The sequence below is a fragment of the Necator americanus genome, chromosome V (assembly GCF_031761385.1).
Source record: "Necator americanus strain Aroian chromosome V, whole genome shotgun sequence".
NCBI lineage: Eukaryota > Metazoa > Nematoda > Chromadorea > Rhabditida > Ancylostomatidae > Necator > Necator americanus.
Window position 1 is genome coordinate 35477257 of NC_087375.1, and position 14348 is coordinate 35491604.

Below are 14348 nucleotides of genomic sequence, written 5' to 3' on the forward strand. Positions count from 1 at the left end.
TCACAAGGAAAACGTTTTCCGCATCAATTACTTCTTAGGGTACAAGGAAGCGGAAGGAAATTAGCAGTTCCCTGCCATCTTTTGAAAGCTGTTTTTATTTTCTTCCCTGTTGTTGTTGATAGGTGAAAACCGGAAAAGGAACTTATAAGAAAATAATTCGGAGCTGTAACAATCGACAATTACGCAAAATATCGCGATAATTGCTTTTCCAACCTGTAATTTCAAAAGGGTACAAAAGATATGAGGACAGGTATGGCATGCATTACTATAATCGAATGTGCTCTAATCATACACATGTTTACTAATGTCTGCAGCAAAAAAATAATAATTAATTTTAATTTTCGAATTTTTTTCGTTTTTTAAATCACATTTACTAAATCTGTTTTGGCTTTTGTAATTTCATTATCTGTTTTTTTTTACTTATTTTTACTCGCTGATATGTTTACCTTACCAGCAATAAAAATTATGAGAAAAAATAAAAATAAAAACTAAGACAAACATTATAAAATCCGCGAAATTTTACTGCTGGCTCAAAATATAGTGGAAAATTGTTTTTTTTTTTGTTTGAAAAAAAGCAGATGTCCTGAGCTTTTCACTAACGCGATGAGTCCTGCACTTATGTTTACTTGGGCGACTGCTGTTCGCCTGCGATCGGAGCACGACAGAAAAAGTTTGTAAGGTAAAGAGACGGAATGAGTCCCGCCACGATCGCTTCGGTAAGCACAACTGCTGGTCCCTATACATATGCACATAAGGGGAATGAAACGCTTAAAAAAGTGTATTCAAGCACAAAGGAAAAACCTTAACCTGGAAAAAAATCATCTCTTAGACGGCCATCAAATTTTTGAGGTTCCTTTCCGCTTGTTTTCAAAAACAGATGTTACGCTAATCCTAAAAATTCTTTCATACCATTAAAAGCACTCGCGCCATCTTGGGAAACAACTCAGGCCTTTCTAAAGACGAGACTTTTCGCTCCAGATAGGTAAAACGGTCCGTTCCGTCATCAGGATAGTTGTAAAACCTGGAAAAATCGGTAACAGCGTACTAACAAATTCATAGTTCTATCAATTAATGAACGTTATGTACATCTTTCCTGGACTATCGTCACCACATTCTCTGATTTATTTACCTTAATTCTTTACTCTTTAATGTGTTTACTGTAGAAGTCTTACAAACCCCGTAAGGAATTTTACAAATGGCTACAAAATTAATAAGAAATTGTAAGTGGATGAGGTATCGGAGCTGAATCCTTTGTAGGTGTTGTAGGATACAGGTCCGATACTTCAATCACCTAAAATGAAACAAAAAATGTGTGCACGTGCCTTAAGACGTAAAACAGCATCGTTTAGACGTGTTTTCTCTGTTAAAAAATAAGAAATTGTAATGAATTTTGAACCTAGTTTAAAAAAGTTAACGAAAGTTAGTTGGGTAAATTTAGTTTTAAAGTGGATAGGAAATTTTTCTCGTGTCTACTGTCGTACGCAAAGTTTCCGTTAAGCTACAACCTTTAAGATTGACCATGACGAAAAAAAATTTGCAGTGTAAGACTTTATCAACCCTACGCATTTTTTTATTTTGAAACAACATATTTGTTTCTTAGTTACAAATATTTTCTAAAAATCGACAATGATTTCTCCTCCTACTGTGATCATCTTCTTCCCAAGTTACCTTTTACAGAAGATTTTGCAGTTCAAGTGAAAAGAAAGAAGAATAGAATGAGGTGAACACCACAATTTTAACGGGCCAATCATAAAATCCGAAAAATTTTCAAAAGACGCGCATTCAGGGATTTCCTAGCGCGTTTTCTGCACTTGCAAGGATTTTCCCATCTCCTCAATTCGCTTCACACATGAAAAACTCGGCATAGCCGGCAATTTCAGAAGCACACGCCAGCCGCCAGCCACGAGGGCACAACTCAACCGCATGCGCATCCACCCACGCGATCATCAATCAACGAATCCGCCTTCGACCTCCAGCGATTCGCAACCGACTGGAAATTGTCCAGAGTTTTCGCGCCTCACCTGCACACACGTAATCACTCTTCAAATCCACGGCAAATCAGCCGACAAAATCCTACAGATTTGTCCTCGACGCGTAAATTAGCATAATAAATACCGTACGGATACGTGACTCGATACAACCCATTGTGGATACGGTATAATTAAAGAATTAGCGTATGCATGACGGCATGAGTCGTGCCAAGTTTGTTGGCAAACCGTCAATTATTCGTCGGCCATTTCGGTCGACTGATCGCAATGAAAACCGCTACATGAGCGCAAGGGACTGTTATTGTGGTATGGTCGACATTTTTTTTCCGGAATCTGGTCATTTAGGACAAGTGTGGAAAGTGGGGATCACATACGTTAGCCGATGTACATAAAAATCCAGGATTTTCCTAATCTAGGCGTGTTATGGTTGGACACAAATTAGCTATTCTGAAGCATTGATATTATACATCAATACATTCGAAGTACATCCCATACAGTAATGACTACAGTATACTATGATCATTTGAATGCAGAATATTACGATGTTAGGATCTCTAAACATGTAGATAGGAGAAGAGGAATAGTTCACGATTATGAGCCTAATTAGACTGAATTCTCCCCAATAATCCAGAAAAAGAAGAGTAAAACAGCCCGGTGTGGTCTTGTCTTCCCAACGATGCAACTTATTACGAGAAATAGAACGCAAGTAACGCGGACGTCGTCGATCACCCGTAAGAAAGCTGATAGAACTTAAATAAGCAGCAGAAGCAGTCCCCACGAACACAAAAGGCAAATTGCAGATCGCTATGCTTCTACCAGCCGTAATAATTTGTATCGTTGGGTAGAAGTAGTCACACAGGACCAGTATACACGCCTTTTTCCTAGATTACTGTAAGCGAAGGGGATTAGCTCGCGAACTGTACCCCTATCCGTATCCATTCGTGGAGGATCCCCAAAATCGTTGATTCCATAATACGCCCCATACGACCAAAGCCTTCTCAAATCTTCATTCAATTTAAGAAGGACATAGCTTCAGGCGTATTAATCGGTTTGGAATCTGCCACCGGATTTGACTGTAACTTGGAATCGTTGAGGTTTTGAACGCGCGCTCGTCGGCACAATTACGTCGACATCCGATCTACGTCCTAAAAAGGAGAAACATACGATTTTACCTGGGACAGTTTTTTTTTTTGGGAAAAGTCTCAAAACCAGGAAATAGGTAGATGAGAGTCAATTCAGTTCTTTTTTGAAAAACAAAATTCGGAAATCCGTACTCGATTGGAAGACATTAGATTTGCGCGGCTTTATTCATCCAATTTGTTGCATCCAAACTCATTAACATCGGATTTTTATCTACCAGGGAATTTTCCGGTGAAAATCTGTGTTCAGATTCATTGCAGGAAGAAACACATAAGAAAATTCTTTGCTTCCTGCTTTTGATGGATAACCCCAACCTATTAACGGAAATAAATATTACCAAATGATCTCATATATTATCATATTTCCCTTAAATCAACTATCCAGTATAATCCATATGAGATCTTTTGTGGGACCCCCGCTTTCCCCCAGAATTCACCAAAGCGGAGAGAAAGCGGTGAGCAAACACGTATGTAATCAAGGAATATTAGCGCATGAGGGGGGAAGATCCAAGCAACGGAGAGCTCGATGAACAAACATAGCAGATTTCGTGCAACCGAAATCCAGTCATTGTTTGAAATTCCGAGGAATAGAGGAGGAATAGGCGTATTTTTACGGAGATCACAATCGATCGACGGGTTATCTGGGTGTCATATCCTTGTCGTTTGGCTCCTACGGTCGCCGTTTAAACCTGTGTAGAATTTTATACGCATGTATGTATGTAGAATTTCTTCATTATTAACTTGAACAAGATTTTAATACGAAAAAAAGGAACTTAGCGGTAAATTTTATACAAAATGTGGTTTATTCATCCACGATATCGTCCTATCCGGGAACCGGGAAGAATAGCTGTTCGGAGATTCTAGTTATCACATAGTTACGGTGTAACGTCCTCAGATAGTACGTTCATCACGATTTGATGAAATGCAGGAATCTTTGTATCTAATGTAGTATTTGGGGCAGGTGTGGCGCAGTCGGTTAGAGGTCCGATGGTCACGGTCGAGGGTTCGAATCCGCCCCAGTGCTCACCAATCCTTTCATCCCTCCGGGTCGATAAATGGGTACTAGACTGGTCTGGGAGGATGAAAACACTGACTTGATCAGTTCGGCTGGCCCCCGCAAGTCATTGTATTGGCCAACACGCGTTCCAAAACCTCATCGATTACGAATTCCAGTAAAACGTGTTGGCGCATCCCAAGTGGATTGATACGAACTTTATCTTTTTAATGTAGTATTTAATGTAATATTGATTTAATTTTTAACAATATTTCTGTATCTGCCTGATATTTCAAATCTACGCCCAATGGAGGCCACGTGTGTTGTGTTCTACCAATGAGTACAGGTGTCAAAGGATGGATCAATGAGCAATCCTAGAGGCACCAGGAATAGTCGCGCAACAATTTTTCTTCGCCAAACGCACCATTTCTGTTCGACTTTTATATGTGAATCCTTGATAAGTTGTACATTTCAGCGTTTTAGTCACATTCTATTATTTTAGGTTTTTATTCTAATTCAGGTAGTATTCTGCAGAAAATTAATGACTTCCTCCTGCTTACTCGTTCTTTTTGAATACGAGAGAAGCAGTGAAATAGAATGTGGAAAGGACTGGTCTCTAATTTTTGTTTTTGTTACAAAAGTTTGAGTTCCGATGTTTTCTGTCGTCCTTAAGTATATAGGACATAGTTTGGAACAATTGAGTGAAGTGAACTAACAAAAATAGAGTGCACGGTTCTAAACTCTAAGGCTATTGAGGTCCCTGCCAGATCCAAGTCCGTATTTCGAGCCATCGATCCACTTATTCTTCACTGTGTCATAGAAACAGGCAGCAAGTATTTAAGGAAAGTGTTCAAGTTCCGCAGCGGTTAGTGTTATGTACTCAGTGTTATCGAAGTAACTCATTTCTAGAAAGCCAAACTTACTCTTGAACTCGAGTTCATCACCTTTAGCATGGTTTTTTTTTTCATACAAATCACTCTATTAAGATATGAGGCATTAACATCTTTCCTCTTATTTTGTAAAGAATCACAAACTATTTAAAATTAATACTATTTGAAGAAGTCTTAGCTCTGGAATTTTCGGTGACATAAGCGTTTACCTCCGTGGACTGACATTTCAATGGATTTCATTGATTTTCAAACATGGCTCTTCCAAAAGGAAGAGGTTGAGTATCTCTACATGAAACGTGTTCTACTTACTCATATTCAACGACTCACCTGCTCCAAGTCATAGTCTTTGCAAAAAAAAAGCTCATTTAAATAATAAAATGTAAGCGATAAAACACCAAACCTAATTCTAGCGGGGCATCACCGTAAATCTGCACTCATTCCGTACTCAAACAAATTCATTGCAAAAACATACGAGATAAAAAGCAACACACACACAAAAGACTAGCATAGCTCGTGATTCTGATATAAACATACAGGATTCTTAGGATCAGCAACAGATAATGGAACAATCACTTCATATGGATACCCAATTATGTAGTCGTGATACCCCATTCATGATAGAAGGCAGACAAAAAAAATAAGCTGTAGCTCTTGAAAAACGACAGACCCTTGCCTAGATAACATGAAATCCAAAGATCTACTGCAAAAATAATATCACTATAATAAGTAAAATTCAAAATTAATTTTTTCAAAAGTATAAAAATCTATATTACAGCTGCGGGTTAGCATAATCACACATGAACCAATGATTTCAGATCGAAAATGTGAGGAGCTCAACAACTAGAGGATGAACTATAAAAAATATCGATTCGTTGAAATGTTAGCAAAAACTGTAAAGGGAAAGCAATGGTTAAGAAACATATACAAATGTATTGATGTCATCGTCCTTTCGTTCTATGAATCTGGAAACGTCTCATTTGATGTTATTTCAAAATACAGCGAAAGAACTATCGAGAACTTTCGAAAAACTCAGGAAACATACCGATTTTCAATAAGCCAATCTATTTGTTCCTTAATTAGTTTGCGATTTGGGATAAACATCGGTTTTAGCATCTCTACTAACTCTGTTTGTAATTGCGCTGATGTAATCGTCTTCCGCATTTTCATAATCTAAAAGAAATGTTTTATCTAATGAAAATTCTAACTATAAATGCCGGAAGAAAAGCTAGAAACATCTTTCCCAACAAGCATTACTGTTTTTAGAGGTTTTTAGGGATTATCAGAATATTCAACTACTTTAACAGTAGCTTCTTGGACACGGAATTCTCTCAACGCCACTATATCCTCGTGCTCCTTTGATGCTGATGACTCCATTGATAATTGTAATCGACCAATCAAATTTATACGTCCTCTATGTTGTTCTTTTCCATTCTGGAACGAAATAGGTTTCCAGAACTTTTTTTCTTCATATGACACAACATTATGATATAAAACATTTAAGATATGAAGAAAAAAGTGTACCTTGATGAAATGAAAATCATGGTTGATGAAAAAGAGCGTTGAATCAGTAAAATCTCGTGGATTAATGGGATAGGGTGCGTCGCATAGAAGGATTTGTGATTTTACCTTTGGATAAGCGACCAGCGACTGAAAAGCTGTGTTTAGTTAGAGAAGAATGCAATATCACATTGAAGCAATGAAACAAAACGGTTAAAAATTATTCGATATAAAGATGTAAAATAAAAAAAGAAGGCAATGTACAGAACTTTCTTGATTGAATATTATAATGTTGCTTAAAAGAACAGAAATATAAGTATTCCCAAGGTATTTTCTATTTTCCTGTATTTTCTTTTTTGTAAAAAAAATGATGAAGTTAGCAATTCTTCCAGTTCTTTCAAGGCAAGATCTAAAGAAAGAGGAAGTAAAAACTGGAACTGGTGCTTGAAGATAGTTCGCATCTCTGCATTCACATACTCAAAATTCGAGAACATTTTTAAAAACTTACAAAGAGAGTCCTTGCTAATTCTGTGTCCGGAAGCTCAGTTGCGAGCCTCAATGACTCGAATGAAATTTTCTCTTGAGCCCGGTCGTTCCAACAAAAAAGAACAGCCATCTGGAACGTGGTGACTTCAAGGTCAAAACGACCGCCCGATGACGTTCCGAAAATGATCTGAAACAACAAGGATAATAAATCTTGTGGTTTGTTTGCAACTGAAGTTCCAAGCACTGAAAAATCAAGAAGTCAGAACTGAATTCACCGTTCCACTGCTCCAGTGGTGCATCCAGTTCAGCTTTCTTCCGTTATGATGCTTCTTGTAGAAAGCCTCCACCTGGAAATTAGAATAAATCGTTCCAATTTTGTATAAGAGACATAACATATTTCGAAAATCGCTTCAAAAACTATTAATATTATGTGTTATTATTCCCATCCCTTCATAAAACAACATTAGTAAACAATCAACAATTAGGAGTGAAGATGTGGGCATAGAGCTTGAAATCCCAATATAACACCAGCATCAGCACAAGCGAAAATTTGAATGTAAAGAAAGTTCGAAAACAGCGCTGACAAAATGTGAAAATCTCATAGAAAGTATCTAGGATCTCAATAAAAAAAGGGAAATTTCACCGAAAAAAGAAACTCCCTGAGTAACATTGTAGTTGGAACTCTCTCATATTGTTGTTGGCGTTACTATTGAGAAATAATGCGACCCTACCTCAGGAACAAACTCCTCTAATTCCCTGGGCAAAGACACACGAACACGTTCTGCTCCAACACCACCTCGTCCCCATGCGCCACCGTTGAGAATTTTGATATTGATAAGGTCTGTAATTTTACTTCTTGAACCTTGAATAGCATTGAAGGGAAGTTGGAAGAAAGGAAAGCAAAAAAATAGTACCTGATAGGGTTTTGTTATTGTTTGTGCCAACCAATGACTTTTTAAAACTTGAGTTAAGGTCCTTGTTGACCTCTATATCCTGTAGCATTCGAAAGAGTTTGTTGACGTGTTCTGCGGGCATACCACATTCCTGCGAGAGAACGGTAAAAAGAAGGTCCAAAAATACAAGAATGACAATAGTAAGTATAACAACGGCGGAAAATATGACAGGGAATGTATCACTGTGCAATCTTCAATTCCAAAGGACTTATCAGTGGTAATCGATACTATTCCAACTCAGCCAATTTTAGCTCATATTTTAACGAATAAAGTGGGGAACGAAAAAATAAGGACGGTAAGAAAAAAGATGAAAGAGGACAGAAATTAGTGAAAGTAGCAATGATACCCACCCTGAGCTTATTAACCATAGCTTCTTCTTTTTCCTGATCTGCACTCATGTCAAGTATTAAACGCCTTGAGAGGTGAGCTTTGTGAAATCGCATGAACACATCCTTATTAGCGATGTATTTCAGAACCAGAAGCTGAAATTAGTGGAACTTTAAAGAAAATGTGAGATATCCTTCAGTTTCCAATGATAACATCAGGATGGCTTGCTCTTTTCTCCTCGTAATGGAAATTTTGAATCTAATTGCTACTTACTCACAAAACGAATATGAACTCACAAGGTTATTCAATTTCGCATCAATCTCCTCAGATGTGAGCTTTTTACTCAACTGTGTTTTCCTCAACAAAAGATCACAGTAGTTGGCAAGTAGCTCGGGACATTTGGACTCGACCGCTGTATTTCGGCTGGAGTAGAAATAATAAAGTAATTGCTACTTCAGGAATTAGCTTCATAATAAAAAAATGAATACCTCTTCTTCCCTAGAGGTAACTCCATCCTAAATATCGTCGTATCATTTACAAGCGCGCGGAATGCCTGAAAAGAAGTGTGAAGCGAATGCGAATTCAGGTGAGCAGTTTGCAAATGTTCACCTAATGGAAAAGCCACCAACAAAGGAATACACTCTAAAACTGGTGAAAAGTTTCGAAAAAAAGGAAATAAATGCTGCTAGATCAAGAATTGACTTCTTCTCTTCTTCCATACTCGAAAAACAAGGAAAAGAGCCAAGGTAGAGTCAAGCAAAGCGTACATTCTTCAAGATAGAGTGTAACAAATAAAAACACACCTTGTCCCTAGCTGTTAACAACCGAGCGTCGTCATAAAATCCTTCTTTTACTAGGGTACTGAATCGATCAAACATATTCAAAAGCTGTGAGATGTACTTCTCGGGATCCTGGAAAGTCCACAAGGTTTTATGTCATTCACACTTAAAACTAAAGAAAACCACCAAACCGTTGTTATCGTCATAGCGTTTTCTTTCATGTCGTCAAGACCTTCACTTCGGATATGGTTATCTACAGCTTTGAGCACAACTTCTATTCCTGTTGGTGTCCGTTTTATCAAGCGATACATCATGCGCAACTCTGAAGAAGACGCCTCATGAGGATATTGCTTATCCTTTGAATGGTGACAAAAAATTAACAGACAACTTCCTCCCTTTCTCTCGACATGTGAGTGGTGTCTGGTTATTTCCATCGATAGAAACTAGGAAGATAAATTGAAACCATCCAAGGGAAACTCACTTTCTACATCGTTCTTCGCTATCAAAGAAGGACACTCGGCAAGAATTTGATCCTCGAACTCGACCACCAGGACTTGTACACAACTTTCCACAAGCTAAAAGCTGTTTGTAGAAAAAAAAACTAGAAAACTTAACTAACTTCAAACAAAAAAGGAAAAAAAAAGAAGAAGCAAAGAAAAAAAGAAAGAGAAAAAGACAAAAACTGCGAGAAATGATAGTCGCAAATGAATACGTACCCTTGCTACGCTTTCCGGGTTCGGATTAAGATATTTCCTTGCTCTTTGCTCCTCTTCATCTAACATTCGGTCAGCATATGACATGTAGTTAATAACACCATTCTCGGCCAGGTACTAAAAATTTAAAAAAAAACTCTTGAAAGATTAGGATATGCGTAGATTAACATAGTGAGGTAATCCTATTTAAACTTTAATTTGTTAGTGAATGAGAACAAAAAGAATAATATGTAGGATAAAATCCTTTGAAAGACGTTTCGCATAAGTAAAACAATGGAATTTACCAGAATTCAATATGAGACACAACAGAAAAGTTACCTGGGCAGCCCTCTTTTTGTAATAGGCAACAGTTTCTTCGACAAATTCTCGTTCGAAATGTTTCCGATACTGCTCAAGGACATCTTCATAATAGCAATCCCTCTGGTCGTACAAAGCAACTGAAACAGTTGTTACAGGAATTAAAAAGAACGATTAAACCGAGTGGGATGAAAAGGAATTGAAAAAGAAAGAACTTGTGACTCCAAAGAACTTTTGACAATAATATTATGCAAGTATAGAAAGAACGAACGGATTTAGGATCATATAATTCAGAAAGGAAAGAAAATTCTCACCCCAACTTTCTCTAACACCGATAACGAGGCGAGCGTCGACAGCTTCACCGTTACGTTCAGCTTCGACAAGGCGAAGGGCAGCCGAGAGTAGCTTTAAACTTATATGTTGGAAGACAACCTTCTTCCAGGTTTCAAGCATTTCCTAAATCACACACAACATCATCATAAGAAAGAAGTTACGATAAAAGTCAGACAACAAATTAATAATCGATACCTCCCGAACGGTTTTACTTCGATATTGTCTGGGAGTACGCGACTCACTACCAGGCGGGAGCGGTGCTGGTGGAGCCGTTTCAGGATCGATAGCCTTCAAGTGAACAAATAAAGTTCGAAAACATTAAGACGAACGAGAAACAAACCAAACAACACGTAAACATAATGAAATGTAAATGAAGTAAATAAAACAATGAAAACAGTGAAAAATGTAAACCAAAAGGTAGTGAAATCAGTGTGTTTAACGGGATTAGCATGAAAATAAAACATACCATAAATGGCAGAGGAAGAATTGCGGTTTGTTGATAAAACTTTGTCCATTCCTGTATGTAGGCTCGCAACAAAGCTTGATCACCACGTTCAATGTGACAATTAATGCGCTGGAAAAAAGGAGGATGAAAATCAGCTAGTCAACACCAAAAATGTTATTTTTCTTGCGAAATTATCGAGAAAGATCTGGAGATCTTGGTAATCTATCTCTAGATATCAGAAATAATATGAAGTACGATCTAAAAATCGAAAAGGGAGATAAATTCTTGATTTCAGCGTCTTCGAAGCAAAAAGGAGATGAAAATTTTTCAGTGATGCGAGGATTGAACGATATTTATGAATACCACATCAAGAAACTTCTTACTTCTCCAGAGAAATTATAAAATAGATGTTTAACTGCTAAACAAAAAATGTCAATCCTTGTATTTATTCATTAGAAAAGCACAAAAGAGAGAAATCATTTAAGAATCAAAAAAGGAGGATTTGATGAAAGCGTGCAAGAAAACAACGCAAACCCTACAAAAATTTAACCGAATAAAAAAGAACCAAATGGAAGTGACGTTCAAAAATGCAGCAGAAAAAAAAGAAACAGTCCCTAGCAAAAGTATATGCATACCTCTCTTGCCATCCGTACGTATTCCTTTACGTTATAGTCGATAGCACAATGGAGCTTCTTTTTCCCATCTTCCACCCAAGAATGGATCTTGTAGACGGCAAGAAACAAATCTTGCCATTCTAGCTGCGTCACTCTCTGAAGTGCACTTAATTTTTTAAAAGTAGAACTAATAAGGAAGTCAGTTAAAAGAAGAAATAATAGTGACTAAAAGAGTACGAAAAGAAAAGATGAAGCAGTGTAAAACTATCCGAAGTGCTGGTTATTTGGAAACAACACAGAAATAAAAAAACCACCTCTTGAGTAATGAGCGCTAGAACAATTCTATGGATTTTTCCCCATTCATCCTCGAAATTAAGCGGAGTATCGTACTCAGCGCCCTGAAACAGATCTTTCATACCGAAATAATAAGATAGATAAAAACCGGAACTCACTCTAAGCATCGACGCCATAAATTTCGAGCGAAACCTTTGGATGTAGCGTCGAAGACGTTTAAACTGAATTTTGACGGAAAATACAGGTTGTTACAGACAACCTGTTAGAATTACAGGAATATCTATAACTCAAAGGTTGGATGGTCGACGTAATACATGCAGAACATTAGACGAATACGAATTCCACTTAAACGCGATGACGAGGAAACTAAGACAGCCTGATTCGTGCTCTTTCGTGATAATCAGCGAATGTCAAGCGTTTGTGCAAAATTGCGTGGCGCGTGTACTAGTGCGTAAAGTCAGGTGTGTTCATGTAATTGTTCGGATGAAGTTACTTCAAATCCGTTCTCTTTCGGGAAGAGGATTGTTCCCGAAAGCTGATCGACAGAAGTATAGACGCTTCTGGAAGATGGAGTCTGTCCTCTCTTGTAAATGCATGATCTGCCGATGACAACCATGGGAATGGTTTTTTTTTCTAGGAAGGAGATGGTTTTTAGTGGAGAAAACCGAGTACGAGGAAATGTAAATGTTTCCGACCTTCCTTTATATCGCCTAGATCAAACGAAATAACCTCAAGCCTAGGAACGTACAGAAATAAAAGCGTGCAAATGAAACTTGAAGGATTGGATGGTCCAGGATTCCTCGAAAATTCCCTTCTATTCACCAGAAAAAAAAAACCATAAGGAACGGAATCGAGTCAATCAATCGCATCGATTTCGCAGCGGGACATCCGAAAGACCTGGTAATGTAGATCCAGATTTCCACGCTTAGACTTCTACCGTTTTTAGTCGTAGGAAACAACAAAACAAAAACATTGTGATTGTATTTTTGTTGACGATAGCTTTTTCTAGCAGCTCCAGTGCAAACCAACTGCAATAACTTCTGTTTTTTTTTGTTTGTTGATTTTTTGTGCTGATTTTGTTGTCTTCATCATGGGAGATGATCGCCCAAAATCACCAAAGAAAGTGACAAGGTCCAAAATTTGTGGCCACAGAAAATTTTGGTTGGTGGATACAGAAAAAAACGCAATTTTATATGGCAGTGACGGATTTCACGGCTATTCTTTTTATTAACAGAACGAATTTCATTAACATTAATATATAGGCGTATGTTTGTTACTCATGAACCTTAAACGATGATCCCTAGAGCACCCACTCATTGTTCGGGAGTACCGCAGCACCGCTGCAGCAGCACAAGTTGCAAGAAAATACCAAATGAGTAAAAAAAAAATCCATTAAAAAAACAAAATGAAAGCACAACAAGGCCATTGTACCATTACAATTGGGGTTCTGTTAAAGGTTCCCGATCAATGTAGATCACATTGATTTGTTCATGACCTGCCCCGTTCGTTTTAGATCCGTTAGTCCGTTCGTTTCTCGTACGAAAACTCAACAGTTTCTGTTACCAACGTTATTTTTCTTAGCTGATTCTGCTTTTTCTTTCTCGAACTTTCCTTTTCGTACTGTTAACCCTAGTTATTACCTAAAAAATCCATAATATTAGTCGTAAATCACTAGAATTTAAACGAATAACTTGAGGAATGACGAATTTTAGAGTATTTATTTAGGGGATTTAGGGATTATCCGCTAAAAGCTTGTCATACTTAACCTCCTTTGGGTTAATTAACACATTTCTTGTCGTTGTGTGTCAGTTCTTTCCGTCGATCCAGAAAAATTGTACCATTTTTTCCTTCCTGTTGTTGCCATAGAAAAATAACCAATAATTCTTTTAAACTACTCAATTAGAAGTGCAAATTTGCAATATTTAGTTCTGCTGAATGATCGAAAATCATGCTGTGTAAGTTTACGTTTTCTTGCTTATCGCTCTTTCTTTCTTTCTCTCTCTCTATCGATCGATCTCTCCTATTACGACCTACGATGATATGCTTGTTTTGCTTCTCATTTGATGAATAGATTTCATCTTGAAGTGTCCTTAGTGTAAATTTACGGGTTCCTTGTTCGTACAGAACCAGTTCTTGTTACGCGTTTTGTTGTTGCTGTTTTTTTATTGTGGCCTTAGAGGTAAACAAGGTAAACTCCCATTCACTAGTGAAGGAAACGTAAGGAAACTATGAACTAGTAATAGGGGCGAAACCTTGATTTGACATATTTTCAAGGAGAATATCGAATAATTTTCGAATAATTAGTAATAGGTTGTGTTAGTTGTTGTTAGGAAGAAAATCTAGTCACTTATGTATTACGTATGTATAATATTTTAAATTTAGAATTGTTATTAATATAGTTTTTGTTTGATTTGTTTGAACTGTAGCCGTCTTTCCCTTCTTTATTACCTAACAGGTATGTTATGATTGTATTAGGTGAAGCAGCGATCTGAATTTCCCTGAACTTTTCTTGGATTCCAAAGATCCGGGTATTCAAAGGGATATATATGTAATTTGTCCGCAAATCCAATTTCTTCCATGTTTCAAATGATACGAAAAA

General features: G+C 37.4%; 1 protein-coding gene across 1 annotated transcript; it reads right to left on the reverse strand.

The window, feature by feature from the left end:
* Positions 1-5921: 5921 nt before the first annotated feature.
* On the reverse strand, positions 5922-11925 carry RB195_016192 (uncharacterized protein; the record flags this gene model as incomplete). The annotated part of the gene is made up of 22 exons (XM_064207233.1): positions 5922-5973; positions 6054-6181; positions 6308-6442; positions 6533-6658; positions 7017-7181; positions 7270-7341; positions 7726-7835; positions 7909-8038; positions 8298-8429; positions 8571-8697; positions 8763-8827; positions 9078-9185; positions 9245-9375; positions 9535-9628; positions 9770-9883; positions 10085-10203; positions 10378-10519; positions 10592-10684; positions 10863-10970; positions 11477-11611; positions 11770-11853; positions 11908-11925. 22 exons carry the CDS (start codon positions 11923-11925, stop codon positions 5922-5924), a joined length of 2388 nt encoding a protein of 795 aa, XP_064063114.1.
* Positions 11926-14348: the final 2423 nt, after the last annotated feature.